Source organism: Sinohyriopsis cumingii, chromosome 5 (assembly GCF_028554795.1).
Source record: "Sinohyriopsis cumingii isolate HCF-2022 chromosome 5, ASM2855479v2, whole genome shotgun sequence".
Classification (NCBI taxonomy): Eukaryota; Metazoa; Mollusca; class Bivalvia; order Unionida; family Unionidae; genus Sinohyriopsis; species Sinohyriopsis cumingii.
The window spans coordinates 43,059,609-43,082,376 of NC_142965.1; the positions used below are offsets into that span (position 1 = coordinate 43,059,609).

The following is a 22,768-nucleotide window of genomic DNA, read 5'->3' on the forward strand; positions in this document are numbered from 1 at the left end:
ATTATTAAAACATAACCACATCAGACCTGATCTAGAGCTAGTAGCAAAGGTAGAATCACGGAGGGCCCTACTCTATGCAATTTGCTTAGACTGGCTTAAACAAAAGAATTTCTGTTGGAAAACAAAAATTGTGAGATGATGGGTATTCAGGAGCGGTAACTCATATACATGATGATGCAGAATGCTGGAAATCTAACCCATTCACCAAGTCACTCTAGCTCAGCTGGTAGATTATTAAATTGTAATGCAAGGGTTGTGGATTCAATACCCACCAAGGCCAGCCCAGGTTGGCTGCCTTGGTGAAACATTGGGAAGGGCACTAAAGTCCCACTCCCTCTGCATGGGAGTGGGACTTAATAATATTCAACAATACACAATAATATTCAAGTCACCTAAGGCTGAAAAGTAATATTCCTTAGAAAAATTATGCTGTGGAAAGCAAACATTAGGAGGATGGACAATCAATCAGAGGCCAAAACTCTTCAAAATACATCTGGATATGTGATATGGGGAAGGGGGCCCTAACAACAGTAATTTGGATAATCAGCTTGTATTTGATTGGCACATATGGTACTTACAACTGACACTTGTACACTGAGTATTTAGTGTATCCATCATGCACACAGACAGACTCTAAGAGATGAAAATGCTGCTACCTCATCATAACATGCTTAGCATAGAATAAACAATGAGTAACTTACATACTATATATACTTCCTTCTATATTGAGGCCAAATGCAGTCAGCACAAACAGCTGCCACCATATAATGCAATTGCAGATCTGGGTCTATGTAGTTTCTTAGCAATAATCAGCAGAATAAACACTGACCATGATCTTATGGTGCATTATGATATGGCAGATCAAGGTCTAAGTTGTTTGCAGTTGGACTTGACTTCTAAGCAAGTAAAAATGGTATGTAATAGGGTTGAATGGCAAGTCAGTAGAATAAAGATTATAAGATGCCTATTAAAGGAAACGGTCAAAAGGTATTAATATAATGAATTGCACACAAAAACTTCAGGAAGATAACTGTTCCCAAAATAAACATGCCAATTGAGTACTGCAAGAAAGAAAGTGAAAGTAAAGGTGTTACAATTCGGTACATTTTCTAATATTTACTCCATCCAAGTACTGTAATTGAGGAAAAAAAGGATGGTCTGATATTGCTCACATGACTTACCACAAAGGAAGTAACTGCTCCAGTGGTTTAATAGTTAGAGCATCCACCTTGGATGTGTGAGGTCATGGGTTCTAACCCCTGGTTGAGTCATACCTAAAACTAATAAAAATGGTACTAACTGCTGCCTCGCTTGGTGCTCATCATTAAAAAGTTAGTGTTAAGACTGGTCAGCCTGGTGTCAGGATGATGTGACTGGGTGGGACGTGATACTACATGTCCGCAGCATGATGCCCCAGTGTTAGACATAACTATAGACTTCCATGCTGCAGACATTATGTTGATATGACTGAAAAATTGTTAAAGCAACGTTAAAAATCCAAATCATACACACCCACAATGAAGTCATCTAAGATCCTCAGAGGTTAAGTCTACAGATTATTAGCATCTGTGGTCTACAGTCACATGTGTTTCACACAAGTCAAAATAATAATCTGCAGGTTGTTTTTGGTTCAGTGTTCTTTATTACTCAGGGTAATTCAAATCTGGATGTGTTTCAGAAGAAAAGCACATCAGTGTATTTCTATTAATTAAAAAGCAGATATAGAAAATATGAATTCCAAACAACTTGAAAGTAATGACATTGAATATTTGAAATGCCATAAAATAATGTTCAATATTTCTAATAACATATCAATGAAAACTGTTTTAGGCACTTTAAAATGGCAATACTAGCAACACTTTAAACTCTAATTCACCAAACTTATCAAAGTCTGCATGACCCAAACATCTAAATTAAAATACAAAAGTATTTTATATACAGATCATAGGTGTCTTATATACAAAAATACATACATATTTATAACTACAGAATGTGTATGACATTGTTAAGAACAACATTATGTAAGACATTTAAAGAGTATTTTTTTTTCCTTTCTCTATAAACAGAGAATTTAAATGAATATCATGGTTCCAATGAGGTTTCAGGATAAAATTCTTACTATTTGATATTCTTGTCATCATTCAAAACACATACCAGTACTTTCTCATTAGTTTTCAAAACGGAATACATTATAGTCTACAAATGTGGTAGGTGCACTGTTCCATCTTAGATGGCTAAATGGCAAATGAAACAGTTATTATAACCTAATAAACAATTTTCCATTCATACATTCACTAAAGTTTGTCCACGGAGGTGCACAGTACATTGTGCAGCAATAAGATTTTATTCTAATTTTCATATTCAAGGAAAAAATTCTAAATTTACATAAAAGCTTGTTTGTTTAAGTACACAAAAATCTGCAATTTCCCATCATATTTTCATGATCTGACCAATTGGACTTTAATATATGTGCAAAATACATATAACTCTTGATGTACTTAAGAGGATGGCCATTAAGTGGCACAGAGAGAGGATATGTATCAGATGTAAGATAGTCTCAATAATGCACACAGTTCTCATTCATTTTGGAATCTGTCCAAGATATTGATCATATAAGCACATGTTCCAAGTTTAATCACAATCACATCAGAAATACTGCCTCCAGAGTGGTAACAAGCTCCCCCAATCTGATTCAAGATCACCACATTAATAATATGAACCTCACTCAATTCCAAATATTATAAAAATAGGACCAAAAGCATGGCCTCCTGAGCAGTAACAAGTAAATGTAGACAGATGGACAGATGGCCATAACAGAAGGCCACCTTTCCTTATAGACAGATGAGCTAAAAATCAAGTAATTTCTGTCTGAATTCACATTTATTAACCAAAATATCTGACATCATTGTATAATTTGTATATCATGCCAAAAATACCCAATCTGAAAAATTCAAGGTAGATGATGTTTATCATTAAGATAAATCAGAAAAATAATCTAATTATCTCAAACACAGGTATTGCCAAGAAATCAGCTGAAAACAACTCTCATTACTCCTAGTGATAAAATTCTGATATTAGACACTAACTTTACTAATGAAAACACATTTGTAGAAAAAAGTAAATTATATACTTGCTTATAAGTGGGATCCAACTGCAAACTATAGACCCAGACCTTCTATCACATATTGTGCCAACAGCTCTGGATTTATACAGGATGTTAGAACAAAACAATAGAACAAACAAATCAGAGCCATCATTCCTCTTTCTTCCCTCTGTCTTTCCTTTGCAAGAGTGCTATTAATGGAACATTATATGCCCATCCATCCAAGCAGACAACTGCAATTTTTGTGTAACAATAACTTTTCTTCTTTCGGTCACCATAACCTTGATCCCCACATCATTAGGCTTCTTTCTTTTTTTACCCATATTGTAAGCTATTTATAAAGTTAAGTCCAGGTCTGTTATAAAGAAATAATGTTATTGTGCAGAAACCATTGTCACACTGACATTGGCCTCTTACCTCAAAATCAGTAGACTTCTTTCTTCCCAAAGATCAAGCCTCCCACAAAGCTTGGTCCAATTATGTTATGAAGGACTAATACTATTGTGCAAAAACAATTTTATTCTTTCACTCAGAGTGTTCTTCAACTTTCACCTTTTGATTCCAGAATCAATAAGGTTGTGAGGAAACAAAATTGGTACCAGACTGATGGATGGACAGATAGAAAAATGAATGAAAAGACAACATTATAATATAATACACTCCATTTTTATGACAAATGTAAAAAAGCAGGTTTGCATGAATATACATATATAAATAATAATAATGTCATAACCTACACATTTCATACCGCCAGTAAAAGAGTAAATATATTCTCTCTGGAACTTATGGTGTGACCTTTCTAACTTCAGTTTTAAATATATACAAATTCAGACCAGTCTGTTCTCTCCTTCTTTAAAGAGTTTATTAGTTCTGAAGAGTCAACAAGAAGTGCTTGTATGAGCTTGATCAAAACAAATGGAAAACAATCTTTGAGTAGAAACAATGAACTTTCAGTGAACTAAGTTGGCAATATTCTCAAAAGATTGTCCTTTTCATTAACCCCCCGGAGGTTTTTGTTGTTTTTACCTGAAATTCGAGTAGGAAACACATTTTGAAAGCTATTTCTGAATAGATCGAAAACACCAAATCCCAGGTGATCTTTCAATAATATACTGCCTAGGTGTGTTAGAAACATCATTTTTCATTGGCTATTTGGCTTGCGCATGAGCAGAAGGGTAAAAGTTGGAATTTTTTTTCGTTCTTTTTCTTTTTTGCTAAACAGAGCCATTATTTTTGTATCAAGACCACTCTTTATTAAAATTCCCGTCTTATCCTACTTTTTGCAAAGGTTCATGTGTCTGTTTGCAGTTATACCGGTTTGCCTTAGATCTGAGACCAAAAAGTCTAAAAATCCAGACACAAATTCTCAAATTCCGACCATAGGCAAATTTTGGGTAGAAAAAATTCGGGTCCAAAAACTGAGGTGTTTCCCTCTGTATTTTGTAGTGCAACTAGATATTCCAGATTATTTGGTATCATTGTAGAGCTATATCTGTCTACCTTTCTAAATTACCACCCCCTTTAGTGTATCATGCATGACCATGACGCTACAGAGATCAGCAGTAGGCTACTAACTCTTGCCACGTTAACTCGTTGCTAGGGGTTAATGTGTTAAAGAGAAACAATGGTCTGCCCCAAATCAGCACAAGATCAAGCCAGGGCTGAGTCCTTCAACATATATGCTAACCCAGAGAATGTTATAAGTATAATTATTGCTAATGTAAGTTGCAAAAAATCATATTCTAAGCATAAAAAGTGTAATCTATATATCAAAAAACCATAATTACAGTATATTATATTAAAAAAATGTGTTTTTTTAATACTACTAACATGGTTCCACAGCTGGTAAAACTTCTTGTCACAAATGGGCAAAATACATGTGGATTAGAACCAGAATACAAACACAAAACATACTGACAAATAATTTATATTCATTACTCACTTAACCAGTCTATATGTCTAACTTCACTGAATAAGCATGAAGTTACAAATGCAGCAATGAGCATGACAATGTGCTCAACCTGAGTGCTGTACTGCATTACACATATATTATTCTTTTCATATTTGTATAATGGTGTTCATTAGTCCATTTACTGATCTGACATATGTTGAAGTTTGAAAAGATCCATCTGCTATAACATTTTTCAGTCATAGAACATCCACAGATCACACCATTAATACCTATTTCACTTTACATCTAGATCCATTTTTATTAAAAGTCCACTAATGTACTCTATTATCAATATAATGAATCTGTCAGGCAAAGTTTTAATTGAAGAAACGCATCTGTTTTCTTGGAAATGTGTCATGGACAGTTGCTATAAAAAGAAAATAAGGAAATCACATGTACACCTAGGGTGAGAAAAATGTATTTGTATATTATTCTTATGATGCACTCTTCTGTTTTTTGAACATTCTCAAATTTATATGATGAGTGGGATTAAAGAGATGATAATAAAAATGACAAACCACATTTTATTGCTCAATTTTTATTCCATTTATTTAATGTACCAGAAAAGTATAATTCATATACAGGCAAGCGTAAAATGAATTTGGGTGAAAAAAGCATAGTGCGTATGCAAAAAGCATAACTGGTGGTATCTATGCCTCAGGTGAGTGATAAAAAACCATAATCACTCAAAATTTTCATCAGCCATTTGAAGGTAAGTGAATTTTCAACTCCTGCAGTCGGTCTAAATTTTTGAGAATTCAAGCTTATATGTACCATCTTATGCCATAAAACTAATTCAAGAATTTATCTCCCAAAACTGATTGCACAAGATAAATATACATCATATAAGATGGGGTTATTTTTTACAAACAAAGGGGAAGGGGATAAGTACCATTAAAAGTATATAATAGCTCAAAAAGTACTTACTAACAAAGCATGGAGAAAGTTTAAAATAATAAGACATATACCATCACCAGACTGGTATTTAGGTCAATGTAGCCTAATGTCAAACAGTATTTCCGAGTTTTGCTCTAAAACAGTATCATACACAGTAGCAAATTTGATGGGCAAAAGATAATAATAATAATAATAATAACAACTTTATTTAAAGAGGATAACACAATTTGCTGAAGAACTAATCTACCTTGAGGCAATCATACAAATGAATTTATTTTTTTAAAACTGTACTTCTGAAGCCACTGATTATATTGGGTTTGGAAGAAGGAAATAGAGTGGGCATTTCTAATCTCAACAGAAATACTATTCCAGAGCAATGTTCCAGAGTATTGGAAACCTTTTTATAATAATTCCTTATTTGGTTTGGAATTTTATACTGTTTGTGTAGACATGGATTGCAGGTGGTGAGTATTACCAGGTAGCCCATACTGGAATAGTGATTGTAAATATTCAGGAGCACTAGTCCATTGGATATCCTGTACATTAATTTGGCTATTCTGAACTGGATTTGGTCTTTAATATGTAATATTTTTAACTTGCCAGCTTTATAGTGGGAGTTAGTGGAGGGCACTGCAGACTAGGTTTGACTCCCACCAAGGTCATTGCATCTGTATGAATGGGAAAGATACGTAACCTCTAACACTCCAATCAATTCATTTTATCACCCAGAAAGTGGTGTAGTTTAACCTGTAATGGACTAGTACCCCACTGGCAAGAGCCATTTAACTCTCAATAGCTACCTATCTAGGAAACCAGCATATGTGCTATCCATGAGAAAGAATATTTACAGGACAGGAAGACAGTACACATTTTGCATGTGACTGTAATTATTTTACAATTCCAAAATATTTTCTAAGTACCGCTGTTATCACTTCAGCATATCAATAAGTTATTCACAACCACAAATGTAAACCTGGCTTTACTATCCCTTAGTCATCCATTATAAATTTTAGGACTGTGTGAATGGTTTTGATTGTAAACAGGAAGGTGAGTACATTCAAATATATTGAAGACAAATTCTATTTGCCTTGCACTTCAGATCCTTGAATGACTGCTGATACGTTTTGGAGAGTGAAATCTTAAGAGTACAAGCAAAGAAATACATTTTATGAGGCAACAACCTTTATCTTTGCTGCTGTGTTTGGATGTTGTGCACACTAATTTAGGATAAAATCCATGTCCAACTGAAAGGGAAATGAATGACTAGATGCTGATAGCACCTGAGATGCAATAGGGTCCTTAATATTTTGAGCAAAAATAAGATATAAATCTGCATTTTGATTTGTGAGAGGTAGCATGGCACAAATGAATTAATTTCTACAGCACAACTGTAATTAGGCATTTAAAAAGTAATTTTAGGAATTGAAACAAAGTAAAGAAAAAAAATCAGCCTAATAATCAAGTAATGGTACACCAGAAACCAATTTAAATATACAAAAAAATATATAAAGCTAACTAACCATACATTTAGGATATAAAAATCAAGAAAAATTCACGGAAGAAAGATTCATTTTTGTGTCTCATTAAAAGGGAAATAACCAAGAGGACCTAAAACAACATACTATTGCTGAACATATCTCTTCTCTTTCATGAGCACTACAACAGCAACACAAAGATTATTTGTTTAGTTATTATGTAAATGTGCTTAATTATTAACACTGGTAAAAAGTGACAAGTCTTACGACAAGCTATACATGCTGATTTATCCCCCCCAACATTTCTGACGGTGATCAACAATGCAACAGTTCAGCCTTATACAGTACCTTCTCATTATAATGCAGTTTCTGGGAGCCATATAGTATACAACTTTATAATGAAATACAGTATACATATAATCTGACCACTATAAAATGAAATAGGGTCACCTAACATACCTGCCTTACAAGAGGAAGTGTTATAATGAAGGGTGGAAATACAGATAAAAAAATATGCTTTCAGAAATGAGTAATGGGGGGAGAGGAGAATGGGCCAAAGTAATTTTAAAAAGTACTGGTGTGTTGTGTTTAGTGTTAGAAACTTTATAAGGCATAATGGTGCAATTATTATGAAGGTGTAGTGGCAACATCAATGAAAGTGTAAAGGAACGAGGATAATGCAGGGAAAATAGTGGAATCTGAGGAAGTTTAAATAAGTGGTAATTTTACAGCTTAATGACCTGGGTAAAAAGCTGATGTGAATAAATGTGCAACCATATGTGAACAAGACCTTTCTCAAAAGCATGACATAACTAATATAACAATGGGATAGTTTTTCTTATTTCACATGAATTTTATGTTTAAGATATGTTGGGCTTTTTTAAAAATAAGTTTCCAAAACCATTCAGTAATACATCAATACAATACTAAATAAAAAGAAAACCTTCAGAAATCATTGAAAATTTTTAAAATCTTGTTTCAATGGAACACTTTGTAAATTCTGCAGGTGTGTGTGTTGATTTATAAAGGTACCATTAGTCATGGTTGTAGTATTTGGTTTATTAATAATAAAAAGTATCAAAATACAATTAATGGTCAAGTTTTGAAACTTATTCACATAAAAATGATTTACAGCTTATTTCACAAAGTTGAAGAATAAAAGCAAAAAATATTCTAAAAAGGAAAATGCATAATCCCAAAAAGGTAGGCAGATGAAAACTGTAGTTTAACTTGTAACTTTATACTAGAACAGAACTGTCTGATGGAACATTTTTATGCTTTCATGGTGTAAAATTTGAAAACTTTCAAACAATTAAATAAATAAATAAATATATAGATAGATAGATAGATAGATAGATAGATAGATAGATAGATAGATAAGAGTTTCACGTCTGAAATTTTCATTGCATCAGGACTGCCTTTGGTACTTCATTCATTCATTATTAAATAAATAAATAAATAAATAAATAAATAAATAGTTCCTAACAGTTTGTTACTTTCATTTATCCCATAGATGATAAAAACGTTTTTTTCGTTTTTTATTTTACCTCAAAAAACGCGTTTTTTTTTACGTTTTTTAATTTTTTTGCATTTTTTATATTTGGTACTTCCATTTTTTTTATCATCGGCCATACAGGTGGTCCTCTGTCATACTCTAGATAACAAATATCGATCAATAATGAATGTATGATGCTAGCCTACAATACTTTACGTAAACATGCTACAACATAGTGCTGATATCTGGTAGTGTAGGCCAGGCGTGTATACAAGATGACACTGTGTTCAACTTTTTGCAGTCCCTTTTCTGGAACGTTTCGCATGCTATAAAGTCCATTTTTTGTAGTTTTTTGAGTATTTTCTAGTCATCAGATTAGGATAAATATCTTTCACAAAATAGCAATTATAGACTGAAATTGACTGTAAGCTATGCCTAAACAATTTTCATATACTTTATAGGTCTACTTGACTACGAAAACATCTTTTAGAAACTTCTCAGTCGATATTCCACATAATAGTCATAGTGTTTCGTGGGAAAATCGATTTTCCCACTGCGACAGCTCAGTGCGTAGGCCGAGCTGCCTGGGCTACAGAAAGATACTGGCTCGTGCTGAAGCCTTAGGTCTCAGTGGACAGTTTATCTTGTGAATTTTCATCCGACAATGACCAATTACAGAAAAATGAGAATAATTTTACACTGAAGATACAAATAAAAACAAACTAATGATTTTTGTAGAAAGCATACATGTGAGATTTTGACTGCAACTGGTGGTTTTTATACTGAACCAACACTGCCACCAACCCCTAAATTTTACATTCATTTTTGACAAGAAATAGCTATTTTGAATATTTTTCTGTGACAAGGCAGCTAAAAGAATCAGTATGTGCCTTATGCATGAATAAAGTTCACTAGTACTATGTCAGCATACTTTTCATCACCCCTCAACCATCTAGATTTTTAGATATTTACCTCTGTAGCAGACACACATAAATACGTAAGCCAAGTCGACAGCTCATTTGCAGCCCAAGTTACGCATTTGATCTCCAATGCAAATCTAAATGTGACAGGCAGTCACCAACAAGCCAATCTATTTCCAAGCCTAACTCAAAGTAAATCTAAACGACGTTATAGATTTAGCTTATGTGTGAATTTATACATGCTAAGCTTGTGATAATTAGGTTCATGCCTTCTACCTTAAAAATTAAGGGGGGTGTCAAAATACAAAACTATCCAGTGAGACCTTACATACACAACTAACGGACCAGTAGCGGTTAAGATTGTCTGAGAGTAAATTAAGAAATTAAAATAAATACCTCTTGTGTATAGCCGTTAAAATGCCGAAAGAAAAAAGTGAAAAATGGAAACATGTTTTAGTACTAGATGAAAAAGATAACGTCACTTTGAGCAAAGTTAGTTGCATTTACTGTAATAAAGAATTTCACGGTGGTGTTGTACGTATAAGAGGTCACCTACTTGGAGATCCAAAGTGTGGCATCAGGAAATGTTCAAAAGTTCCATGTGAAGTGCAGCAGGCCTTACAGAAGCAGCAGTCAGTGAGACTAGAAGCAGAAGCGAAAAAACGGAAACTCGACGCACTGGATAAAGCCACAAAAGCCACTAGTAGTGAGGCGAGTGAAAAGCAGATGTCGTTACCCTCTATGTTCGCGAGTGCTACGAAAAAGGATGCAGACAAAGCTGTCGCTCGTTTGTTTTATACCAGCGGCATACCTTTCGCTATTGCCGACAGTACTTATTTTAAGGCTGCAATAGCTGCCGTGGCAAAATGTGGTCCTCACTATAAAGCACCAAGCAGAATCAAAATTTCAACTGAAATGCTAGCTGAGGAAGTACATCAAGTGGAACAATCTATGGCCTCTTTTAAGGAAGAGGCCGTCAAGCACGGAGTTACGCTTATGTCTGATGGTTGGACAAATGTGCAGAAGAAGCCCACTGTTAACTTTCTTGCAGCTACTGGTGACGGCTGTATTTTTTTCAATGCTTTGGATACTCGCGGTGAAATCAAAGATTGATCATTTATTGCTGGTGAGATATCAAAGTGCATTGTATCGTATGGCATGGAAAGTGTTGTACAAGTTATTACGAACAGTTTATCAAATTGTGTTGCAGCTCGTACGATGTTACAGCAGCAATATCCTAATATAGTTTTCTCGCCATGCACGACTCACTGTCTGGATCTTTTACTTGAAGAAATAGGGAAGCTGCCATGGATAGATAGTGTAATTACTGATTCTAAAGATCTCGTTAAATTCATCACGAATCACCAGTATTCCCAGGCATGTTTTCGCAATCATTCTCATCTAGAGCTTCTAAAGTCTGGCGAAACGAGATTTGCTACTCACTTTATTATGCTCCAACGCTTGAGTACAGTTAAGGATGCTCTGCAGGAAACTGTGATAAGTCTTGAGTACAAAAAATGGCTAAATGATACAGTTTATAAAGAGAAAGGCAAGGCAGTCACAAGCATGATTTTGAATGGAACGTTTTGGAGCTTGGTGGAAACAATAACTAAAGTGTGTGAGCCGATTGTTGAGCTACTGCGACTGGCTCACGGAGAAGTACCTTGTACAGGAAAAGTATATTGGAAAATGTTCCAAATCGATCAGTCTGTGGAAGCTGCTGATTTACCACCAGCACGAAAAAAACAAATTCGCCAGTTCATTATGGACAGATGGAAAATGTTGCATACAGATCTACATGCAGCTGGCTTTGTGCTCGATCCTGAGCATTCTCATTTTTTGCAACATCAAAACGAAGAAGTCGTCTCAGGCTTTCACGCGATGATAGAAAGAACATACCGTGACGATGTTTAGTTGCAGGTGAAAGCCGTGCAACAGCACGCTGTGTATCGTGCAGGACGAGGATTATTTGCTCGACCGATGGCGGTTGCAGCTGCTAAAGAAATGCCAGCATACAGGTGGTGGATGTCATTCGGAGCTCACGTTCCGGAGCTGCAACAAGTTGCGGTTAGGATCTTAGCACAGGTGACGTCTGTCTCTGCCTGCGAGAGAAACTGGTCAACATTTGACTTCATTCACACGAAAAAGCGAAACCGTATGCAGTGCAAGAGAGTGCGAAATGTAGTGTTTGTGCATGCAAATCTTCGCCTAAAGGAAAAGCTGGACAATATAAATTATATGGAGGAAACCATAGAGTGGTCAGATCAGTCAGATGGTGATAACGACATTGAGTGAAAAAAATTTCAATGTTATCTGGACTACGGTTTAAAACTTTTGACATTTTTTCATATTTGTATCACTGAAACTTTAAAACTGGTATGTAGCGTGTAAATAAGTAATATATTGATTTTTGTGTTGCCTAAAAACTACTGGAACATTTTTTCGTTTTTTATTTATTGAGAAAAAATGTGTTTTTTAAGTTTTTTATTTTAATTTTAATGTTTTTAACATCTATGATTTATCCATTGCTTACTAGTCAGTACTGATTTTCATGCTCTCAGGCAATTCTACTGCATCAACACAACATTGTAGCAAGCATTACATTTTTTACTAATGTCTTATTCACACAAAAATGATGCACAAAAAATCATAATGCATAAAATACAAGAACTAATGTCAACAAACTCAGCAATTAGTACCTACAATTGGTGTCATATTTATATATGTATATATTAATAACATGTGAACAGACATTTATTGTAAAGAAATCTGATTACTAATCTGTCACTAATTTTATCTGATCATCGCTCATGGTAGGCAGCAATACATTAATGTGCCTTTTGACAACGTTGGAATAAACCAGATTTCATTTTGTCTTAGCAATATTTGTTTACAAAACATAATGCACAATTGGCTTAAATTTGGTATCATTATATTAGATAAATCAAAGATCTGTTAAAATGCATCAATGTTGAAATAGCAAGATTTCCATTATTTCAATAACTCTAGCAGAACCCAAGTAATGTACTGTCTAGGTCCTATCTCAGTACTAAAGAAGATTATTTTGTTCTTTACTGGAGTATCATATCATGAAGATACCATCTATACTCTCTTATAAGCCAGGCCCAATAACAAACGGCACAGACCCAAACCTGCCATTGCCTGTGCCAGCAGATCTGCATTTATAGTTTGTTAGGAGTAATCAATAAAAAAAATGAAAACACTGATCCTGATCTACCAGTGCATCATGTGATAGCAGCTCTGGGTCTATCTTGTTTGCAGTTGGACTTCACTTATAAGTAAGTACACATGGTAATTCAGTTGCATTTTCTTTATGTATAAAAAAAACCCCCAACCAATCTGGATAGAAAGCATCTGTAACATGTTTTCTGGTGTCATTCACTAATGATTAAGACTAACAAACCAAACTGACATTATGCCATCCTGTTAAAAAAATGGCAATCTTAATATGAGAAGATGTTTGAAAAATTTTATGAGTGCAACTGGGATCTGAAAGCCCAAGTGTGCTTATGTTCTGCATACACTTACATGTATTTGCACATATACGATTCTGATCAAAATTTTACAGTATTTAAAACATTATATCTGTTGCTGTATGCAGTGCCAAATTTACCATAGCTACATCAAAATTATGAGTATAGATGGAACTGAAATACTGAATCTAAATTTATAAATAAATTATTTAGATTGAATAAGATTCCCTCAAAAAACCTGACACTCTATTGGCTGAAAAGAATTTCAAGGAATCTAAGAAGGTTTCTTCTTAACTGCTGAATAATGGAACCATCTCAGATATTCTTGAGCAATGAAAAGATTTTTAATATAATGGTGGCCATATTGGATGCAAGATCAGTACCATTTTGATTTAGGCCCAGCTAGACATCATAAGATGTCCAAGCAGCACCATTTTCATTTACAGCCTATTAGACCCTGGGATGAATGTGTGCACAATTTTTAAGGCATCCTCCATGTGGTTAGGAAGGATTATTGACAAGAAATGTGGACTAAGGAATGGTTGTATTAAGGACAATAGGTCAACTTATCAGTTCATCTAGTATATGAACAATGGAGCTAAATATAAGATAAAATGCCTTTGTTTGAACAGCGAGATCAGTGTACAAAACCGATGTTCCACAGAACATGGTGTCTGGCCTGTGAACAGTGTTATGATAAAGTGGTCATTGCCTTATACCTGCAAGACAAACTCTAAAGGGGACAAACATGCAAAACTGAAATTAGCGCAAACTTCATATATAATTTGCTATATGTATAAGGTTCATTTTCTGAAAATTTGTACCTTTTATTCTTACTCGTTACAAAGAAATTTATGAAAAACCGATCATCTCTCCCGATCCATCTTGAATAGAATGCGCTTCCCTCCCCCTGTAAAAATAGCGGGTGTGACGTCATTTGAGACACTGTGTACACACTGGCATTGTTGATAATGAATTATGGAGAACGCATTCTGGGAGAACTCATCCCAAGTGTTAGGAGAAGTCGCCCCAAGGATCATATATACTAATTCTGAGATGTTGCCACGTGGTTGTTAAGGCTTTATTTATTGTTGTATTTCTTCAACTTAACAACTTATTAAATATATAAAATTTGCAACTTTTCAACTTTTCCATTTGATCAACTCTGCTTCTGTACTTAACAAAAAAGAAGTGGTATCTATCCCTTTTACTCTGCTTTTCAAATCATTAAATGTATTTTAATTGGAAAAATAGAGCAGGTGTAAGCATGATGTGACATCTGCAGTTTTATACATGAAAGGGCTCCAACCTAATAACTAAAGTCATCCTGAGACGACTTCATGGCATGGACCTCTATAATCTGAAATCGACTGAATTCTTGCTGACTGTCAATAATCCAAGGGTTGTAGTATCATGTCTCTAACTGAACAATTTAATCTGATTTTTCACTGAGATTTGCTAACCACTGATGAATGATACTTGAACTTGATAAAAAGCATCAATGATGTCTGCTCAGGAAATCCGGTCACTATTGAGTTCAACATCATGGCTAATTAGCAAAATTCGGACAGTTTCTGAAAGCTCACATGTACTATGCCCATCATTTAGTTTATTTCTTCTTTTTTGTCAGTGTTCGCAATTTTATTATTTCTCAATAAAACAAACTATTTAAAATTGGACGAGAAGTTTAACAAATATTTCACTACTAAACTGCCAATGCACAATAAACATGATTACGTTATTTCATTATCTATAACAATACCATGATCACGCATACTAACGGGATTTTATTACTTTAAATGCATATTTGAACTGCTCAACATAATGAGAAGATTATCTTTAAAAACAAATTTAAATGTCACATTTAAATCCTGGACTAAACTGAATAACATTTCACATGGTCTGAATCAGCTTGGAAGTTTGGAGAATCAGCTAGATATATGGGCTGAATTAGTCAGCAATTTGTACCGAATCAGCCTGATCTGAGTTTTAGAGTAATTACCACATTAATGAATAATGTTAGTATAATAGATTTATCAATCACAAAAGTTAACAGTAACATTTGTTTAAAAAATTGTATCGTGGTGTTCCGGTGCATGTAGTTGTAAGAAATCTAACGAGTTTATACACAGATTTTCAATTATAAGTGATTTATTTTTCTATTATCGACATTACACAAACAAGATGAATGCAGAATGGGAAGGAGGGGTTTATTATACGAGTGGAAAATAGTCTTGAATGTAAGTGTGGAAGAAAAATGCATATTCATCTGATGCAGTTACATACAAATCAAACATGCATAATAAATTGATGTTGGAAACATTGAATGAAAAAGTGTAAACATTTCTTTAATGTTATTTCATTTGGTAGATAATTTCTTACATTTCAAAGATGGAGAAAATAAAAGAGTAAAATAATTGAGGATTGTTCCAGAACTGCTATTATTCACACAATTTAGAGCTGCACATTGAACCATCTTGTTTCTACTTGACACATTGCTGCACAAATTGAATACAACTCTTATACATTAATCATCTCAAATGACATCACATCCTGTTTGTATGGAAGGGAGCAACAAATTCAGGGCAGGTTCTTTCCATTTGATCTCAAAATACAGGACAATATTTTGTATGAAATGTTTGTGTAAATACAATAGATGCAAAGAAAAAAATAGTCGGGATAGATTACATACACAAACTACTAAATATCCTTCTATTTACAATAAAATTGTGCAGGTCGGGATTTTTGTCCCCTTTAAGCCTAAGAAAGTTCAACCTTGTGACATACAGTATCTTAAGACTTTCAGTTTAATACAGTTAAATACAGACTAATTTAGAAGACATTCAACTTTAACAGAGCATCTTATAAACGAGGTCCAAACTATTGCTGCCATCACCACTGGAAAAGCAATGGTGAAACACTAAAAACTGCAAGAATCTCTTTATATTTTGATTAGTTATAAAAAGAACTGTTCTGTGCCAAATTTATAAGTGTCTTTGCCTTGTAACTTACCTATTACATATATTTGAGGTTTGGGGTTATTTTATACTAAATTTTAAAGAATATTCTAGCAATCATATACATGACAAGCATGCATCTGTGTTCACCTTCAAAAAGCCATTCCAATATAAAAAAAGACTTAAAAATTCAAATCATAACATGATACAGAAAGATCTGAAAGCTACATATAATCATATTCATCCAAGCAAATCTAGTATAGGTGGAGTCAGTCTGGGATTGAGCGTTATAAATCACTTATCACATCAGATCACCTAAACAAGCCTCTAAACTGAATACAATTATGCATTCACCATATTATATTTACTTTACCTAGTGTACATGCATGAAAAGCAGCAAGATGGAAAATTGGACAATGTGGTTCTTGTTTCAATATTGAGTCAAATGGACATCTGGTACAAAGAACAAAAATTCATCCTATACATACCACTACCTAATGTCATCTGGTACAAAGTCCAAAAATTCATCCTATACATATCACTAACTAATGTCATCTGGTACAAAGTCCAAAAATTCATCCTATACATATCACTATCTAATGTCATCCGGTACAAAGTCCAAAAATTCATCCTGTACATATCACTACCTAATGTCATCTGGTACAAAGTCCAAAAATTCATCCTGTACATATCACTACCTAATGTCATCTAGTACAAAGTCCAAAAATTCATCCTATACATATCACTACCTAATGTCATCTGGTACAAAGTCCAAAAATTCATCCTATACATATCACTACCTAATGTCATCTGGTACAAAGTCCAAAAATTCATCCTATACATACCACTACCTAATGTCATCTGGTACAAAGTCCAAAAATTCATCCTATACATATCACTACCTAATGTCATCTGGTACAAAGTCCAAAAATTCATCCTGTACATATCACTACCTAATGTCATCTAGTACAAAGTCCAAAAATTCATCCTATACATATCACTGCCTAATGTCATCTGGTACAAAGTCCAAAAATTCATCCTATACATATCACTACCTAATGTCATCTGGTACAAAGTCCAAAAATTCATCCTATACATATCACTACCTAATGTCATCTGGTACAAAGTCCAAAAATTCATCCTATACTTATCACTACCAAATGTCATCTGGTACAAAGTCCAAAAATTCATCCTATACATATCACTACCAATTGTCATCTCGTACAAAGTTCAAAAATTCATCCTATACATATCACTACCTAATGTCATCTGGTACAAAGTCCAAACATTCATCCTATACATATCACTACCTAATGTCATCTGGTACAAAGTCCAAAAATTCATCCTATACATATCACTACCAAATGTCATCTCGTACAAAGTTCAAAAATTCATCCTATACATATCACTACCTAATGTCATCTGGTACAAAGTCCAAAAATTCATCCTCATTGTCTGATAAAGTTCTGAAATCCTTCATCATCACCTACTAAATCATCATTATCTAGTCATCATAAATATCATCTGACTCATTTTCCTTAGCCTCACTGTCAAATGCAGATGCTTATTTATAGACTGAGTATGAGGTTTGTTACAAAGTAATGCTTTGACCATACAGTTTGTGAAATCTATTCAGGGTTGCATCTGAATATATGTCAGTTGTGCAGCATGATCAAATAACCACTCTGTTACTTGCCGCTGTACCACACGCATGGGGCCCCTGAGTGGCCGAATGGTCTAAAGTGCTTACCGTTATGCATCATTGCCATCTCACCTCTGTATGCATGGGTTCGAGTCTTAAGTTCGGCCAATGTGGGTATGTGAGAAAGCTTGCCAGTAGCTTCTCATTGGTTGGTGGTTCTTTCCAGGCTTTTCCCCGGGTTCTTCCTCCACCATTTATACTGGCCGCCATGGCATTAAACCATACAACAACAACAACCACACATACGGTTCCAAAAAATTTTCATCTAGGAAAACAAGCAATGGGATTAAGGTCAATTATTTACTGAAGTACATGCATTTGCAGCTCAGTCAAAAGGATTGTCAACTTGAAAACAAAGTGAGTGCTGCCTTTACAAGCACTGGCAGTAAACAGGTACCCTATGGCTCATTTTGCTACCCAGGTTATTATCAATGGGTGGGTACCCAAGTACCTGGATACCTGTTGGCATCTTTACACTTAACCCACTCTACATTCTGCCAATGTCTTCGAGTCAGTGGATGAAAACCCAGACAACTCCCACAAATCAGTTGCTTCACTGTATATACTACACTGGTAAGGTACATATTTACATTTTCTATGGAGAGGCAAATCTGTCATTGTAAGGAGACAATGCAGGTTTCCACTGCATAGCAATGAATGCTGAAGCACAACAGCTGACAGAATCTCATCATTTGCAGAATACTATACTATTTTCATCCTGGCAATAGTGTAGATAAGTTGTCAAAAAAGGAAACCCAAAATTTAATAACTTGTTCACTGTACAAGCCCTGAATAAAATCTTACCAACTTTCATTGGATTCTACCAAATGATTCTAAATTATTTTGTTCATTACAATCCCAGAGATTCACACAAATTGTTGAAGAAAATAAAATGCAAAAAGTACAACCACATGCACAAAAAGCATGCATACTGGCAATCTCCATCTTTCTTTACTTCAATCAATTTCAATAAATCCTCTTATAATTAGATTATTGATTTGTTTTTTAACAGAAAGGCAATGTTCCCTAAATTATTAGTTCTTGAACAGACCCGGAATGTTGTGAATTACAGACCCTGAATGTTGGTGAAGACAGTCTGTTCAGGATCTTAGCATTAGCCTGATTTAGTAACATGAAGTTTGTCTTGAAAAATTTGTTTCTTGATAAATAGGACCAAGTGAATAATTCTCAGTCATTAACAAGTACAATTATCTTTACCTGCATGAACAAAAAGTAGTTACTCATAAAGTCTGTTTTCTCCAACCCAACAAAGTGTAATCATCCTGGGTTGGTATGACAAAGTTTGTTCTCATCCTTAGTAAGGGTGTAAATGTGTTCAATAATTCTGTATGTGAACACTAGCAGGCCATGGCTGAGTCTGGACAGTACTGAACACTGGGTCATAGTAACCTTAAAATCGACACTGTAAACTACAAGCATTAGGATCCTTAATTTTGCAGGAGGCAAAACATTAACCAATTTTGCTGAAGAAAAAAACATTGTGCAAAACAAAAGTTCTAAGAGAGAAACAAACTGTCTTTATTTGGATCATTGTGACCATAAACTCTAAGGAGTCTACTCAACATCTGATGCTTATTTCCTTCCCATATGAGCAAGACATTCTCAGAGTTTGATGCCATTTTGTAGAGTGCTATTTTTTGAAAACACAATGATCCTTCTTTGTGTAAGAGTGACCATTTTGATCCTCAAAACAATAGTTTTCTTTCTTCTGCATGTGCAAGTAGTCCAATGTTTGGTCAAAGTACAAGGTCAAAGATTTACCTTGCTTTGAGTGGAAACCATTTTTGTCTTTTCTGACACGTTACACTGACCTTTGTTCCTAAAATCTATAGATTTTTTTTCGTTATTCCAAATGCAAACCATGCTCAAATCTTGGTCAAGGTAAGAGGTCTATAACAGTTAAAGTTATTCTGTGGAAACCAGCTTCTTTATTGAGTTCCAGTGACCTTGAGCTTTAACCTCAAAATCAATACATTTATTTTCTTTACTCCAAGTACTTTATATCCCCAAATTATGGTCAGGGTCTGTTGGTTAAAATCAATGTCATTGTGCAAAATCCATTTTTCATCTATAAGTCAGTGACTTGGAACTCTGCCTGTTTTAAACCTAAAAATAGGTTTCATCTTTATTGATAGTGCAAGTCATCCACAAAGTTTGGTCAAGGCCCTGACATACAGTTATGGGTACAGAACTGTTTTTCTTCTTTCAGTCACAGTGACCTTGAGTTTTCACCTTTTGACCCAAAAATCAATAGGATTCTTCTTTACCATAATTGCAAGCCATCCATAAAATCTGTTCATGGTATCTGGTCCAGATCTAAAATTAAGGTGCTGATACCCAATCCAGCTGCAAGGACAGCCCAGTATGTTCTGATGTTGGTATATTCAAAATGCAAGAAAAATGCAATGGAATTTTGTATTGCATTCTCCATAATTACTACAATTGATTTCTTATTTGGTATTAATACTGGACCTGTATTTATCTTTAAATGATTGAATCTTATAATGTCTCTGACACATGAACATTCTTTTATGAAGTATAATTCAGTAGACATAATTTAATCAATGAGATGCTAAGTCTTCAAACCAAAATGACATAAATCAAATTTAGAGAGAGAGAGAGAGAGAGAGAGAGAGAGGGAGAGAAAGAGAGAGAGAGAGAGAGAGGGAGAGAAAGAGAGAGAGAGAGAGAATAAAGACACACACCCCACCCACCCCCGCAAAAAAAATCTGCAAAATAAATAAAACAAACTGCATAAAACATGTCTCCAATGGATAAATTACCAGGACCTTATGTACCTCACCTTTTGCTTTCAGACAATGATCTGACCTGGGCAATAATATATCTTCATACAATTTCACCAAACAAAAGTTTCAAAAACTGTCTTTACATGAACTCTCTTGAACACAGCCATTGTCTTTTGGGAGATATTTCTGATATAAATTGTTAATTGAACCAAGGGTGCTCTTTTTGCTTCATTTTTGTGGTCAAAGATCGATTCACATGTCCCACTACCAATGATCAACAATAAGTTCCTATCATGCTGGTGCTAAGTGAGAGAATGCATGAGGCATATATTAAGTAACTTAATAATACTGACTATATGGATGCAATATGAATTCAATTGTGCCCTTGATACTTTTCAACTAGTCTTGTCAGGAAAAATGAATTAATGATAAACTTAGTAACTGTCCCACCAGAAACTTTCAATAGAAATTTCTTTGAAAAGGCAATTATACTAATAATAGAAAACTTTAATAACACATTATTCATTGGAATATTCACCATCACTCCATTGATTCTGTTAGTCCTAAGGTAATGCATGCAGCACTCGATAATTTCAATGTTACACTGTATATCTGAAGGACATGTACATCAAGCTAATCTTCCTCTTAAAATCTGGATTACTGACAACTCCGTGGGTTTTGCAATTTTATTACATTTATTATAGCTTCACATCTTGATGATATTTTATAAAACCATATACCTTTGTTGATGCATCATGGGATTCTCTTTAAATGTCATTTAATGCAGAAATAAATATTAATCCACCACTTCAAGATTGTCAGAATCACTCTGGCGAATTCATTAACAGTATACATTTTTTAAAGGCATAACCATTAGTGCATTAAAACATTTTTTTGCATAATATTGATACACAGTGACCAATATAATAAAATGAAGAAATTACCATAACTCAGACTGAAAAGGAAAAAAAATCACACCTAAGATTATTTTAATATCAAGGTCTATGCCTAATCTGTACTAAATCCACTATGTTCATCATCATTAATGAGCAAAAATTAAATTAGCAATGAGCAGGATTAACATACTTCTGATGCATGCTGGTATGAAAAGACCTGATACACACATTCACTGTAGCAATGTGACTTTGTTGATCAAATGGCTGTAATACTGTCTGACTAATTACTGTCATGTTAGTACTGCTACACTTACCTCTCGTAATCTGGATAAATTGGATATAACCTTCACAGTGTTGGTGGATTTCTCCATCAGATCAAAGTCATTCTCATTTTCATCTTTCTGCATCAAGGTAACAGAATCAGCAGGCTCTATCTGGAAAACAGTAGAGCTTGCTCAACCACCATTTACACTTTTTCATATTACAGGAATTACTGACAACTATTGATTTTTCTTGGTTAAAGTGGTCTTGCAGTACTGAGATTGGTTTGATAGACAAATAAAATATCCCACAGATAACATATTTTATTAGAAACTACCTATTTGGAAAGCCTCATCTAGAGCTTCTCCATTTATGCTAAGGGGTTATTTATTGTAACGGTTTTTGGTGCATGTAAATCAGCTGGAAGACACAAATATGGACATCCTGAAAAGCTACAATAATACAATGGTAAGAAAATCTAATCAAACAATTTACGTACAGGTATATATAAACATTTTAATCAAATCCTTTGTCTAACTTTATTGCATTCATTGATGCAGAGTAATTCCCTGTAAACGTGCTAGTGCCTCTCAAGACAATCAGACAGGTCCAAATCAAGATATTCCATGTAGTAAGGGCATATATATAATACAATATTTATTTTAATGCTGCAAAAGTATAAAACAACATTAAGAACTGCTTGGGAAAGTCTGATACAGTAGTATCCAATGCATAAATTAAACAAAATAATTTAAAAATTCCTAACACATGATCCATTGTTGGTGCAATCAATTTAGTACAAAAGAGCAACCAAAGGTTAATATAAGTTATATTATAATCATGATATAC

The 22,768-nt window shown here is 34.3% G+C and overlaps 1 protein-coding gene across 4 annotated transcripts in view; it reads right to left on the reverse strand.

Moving 5' to 3' along the window:
• Positions 1–22,768, reverse strand: part of LOC149799036 (inositol 1,4,5-triphosphate receptor associated 1-like) — a 257,140-nt gene that overhangs the window by 204,987 nt on the left and 29,385 nt on the right. For all 4 annotated transcript variants that reach the window (XM_089957997.1, XM_089957996.1, XM_089957994.1 and 1 more), the window contains exon 3: positions 21,973–22,092. In XM_089957997.1, the coding sequence (XP_089814123.1) occupies positions 21,973–22,092 (120 nt within the window). The remainder of the gene's footprint in view (positions 1–21,972; positions 22,093–22,768) is intronic.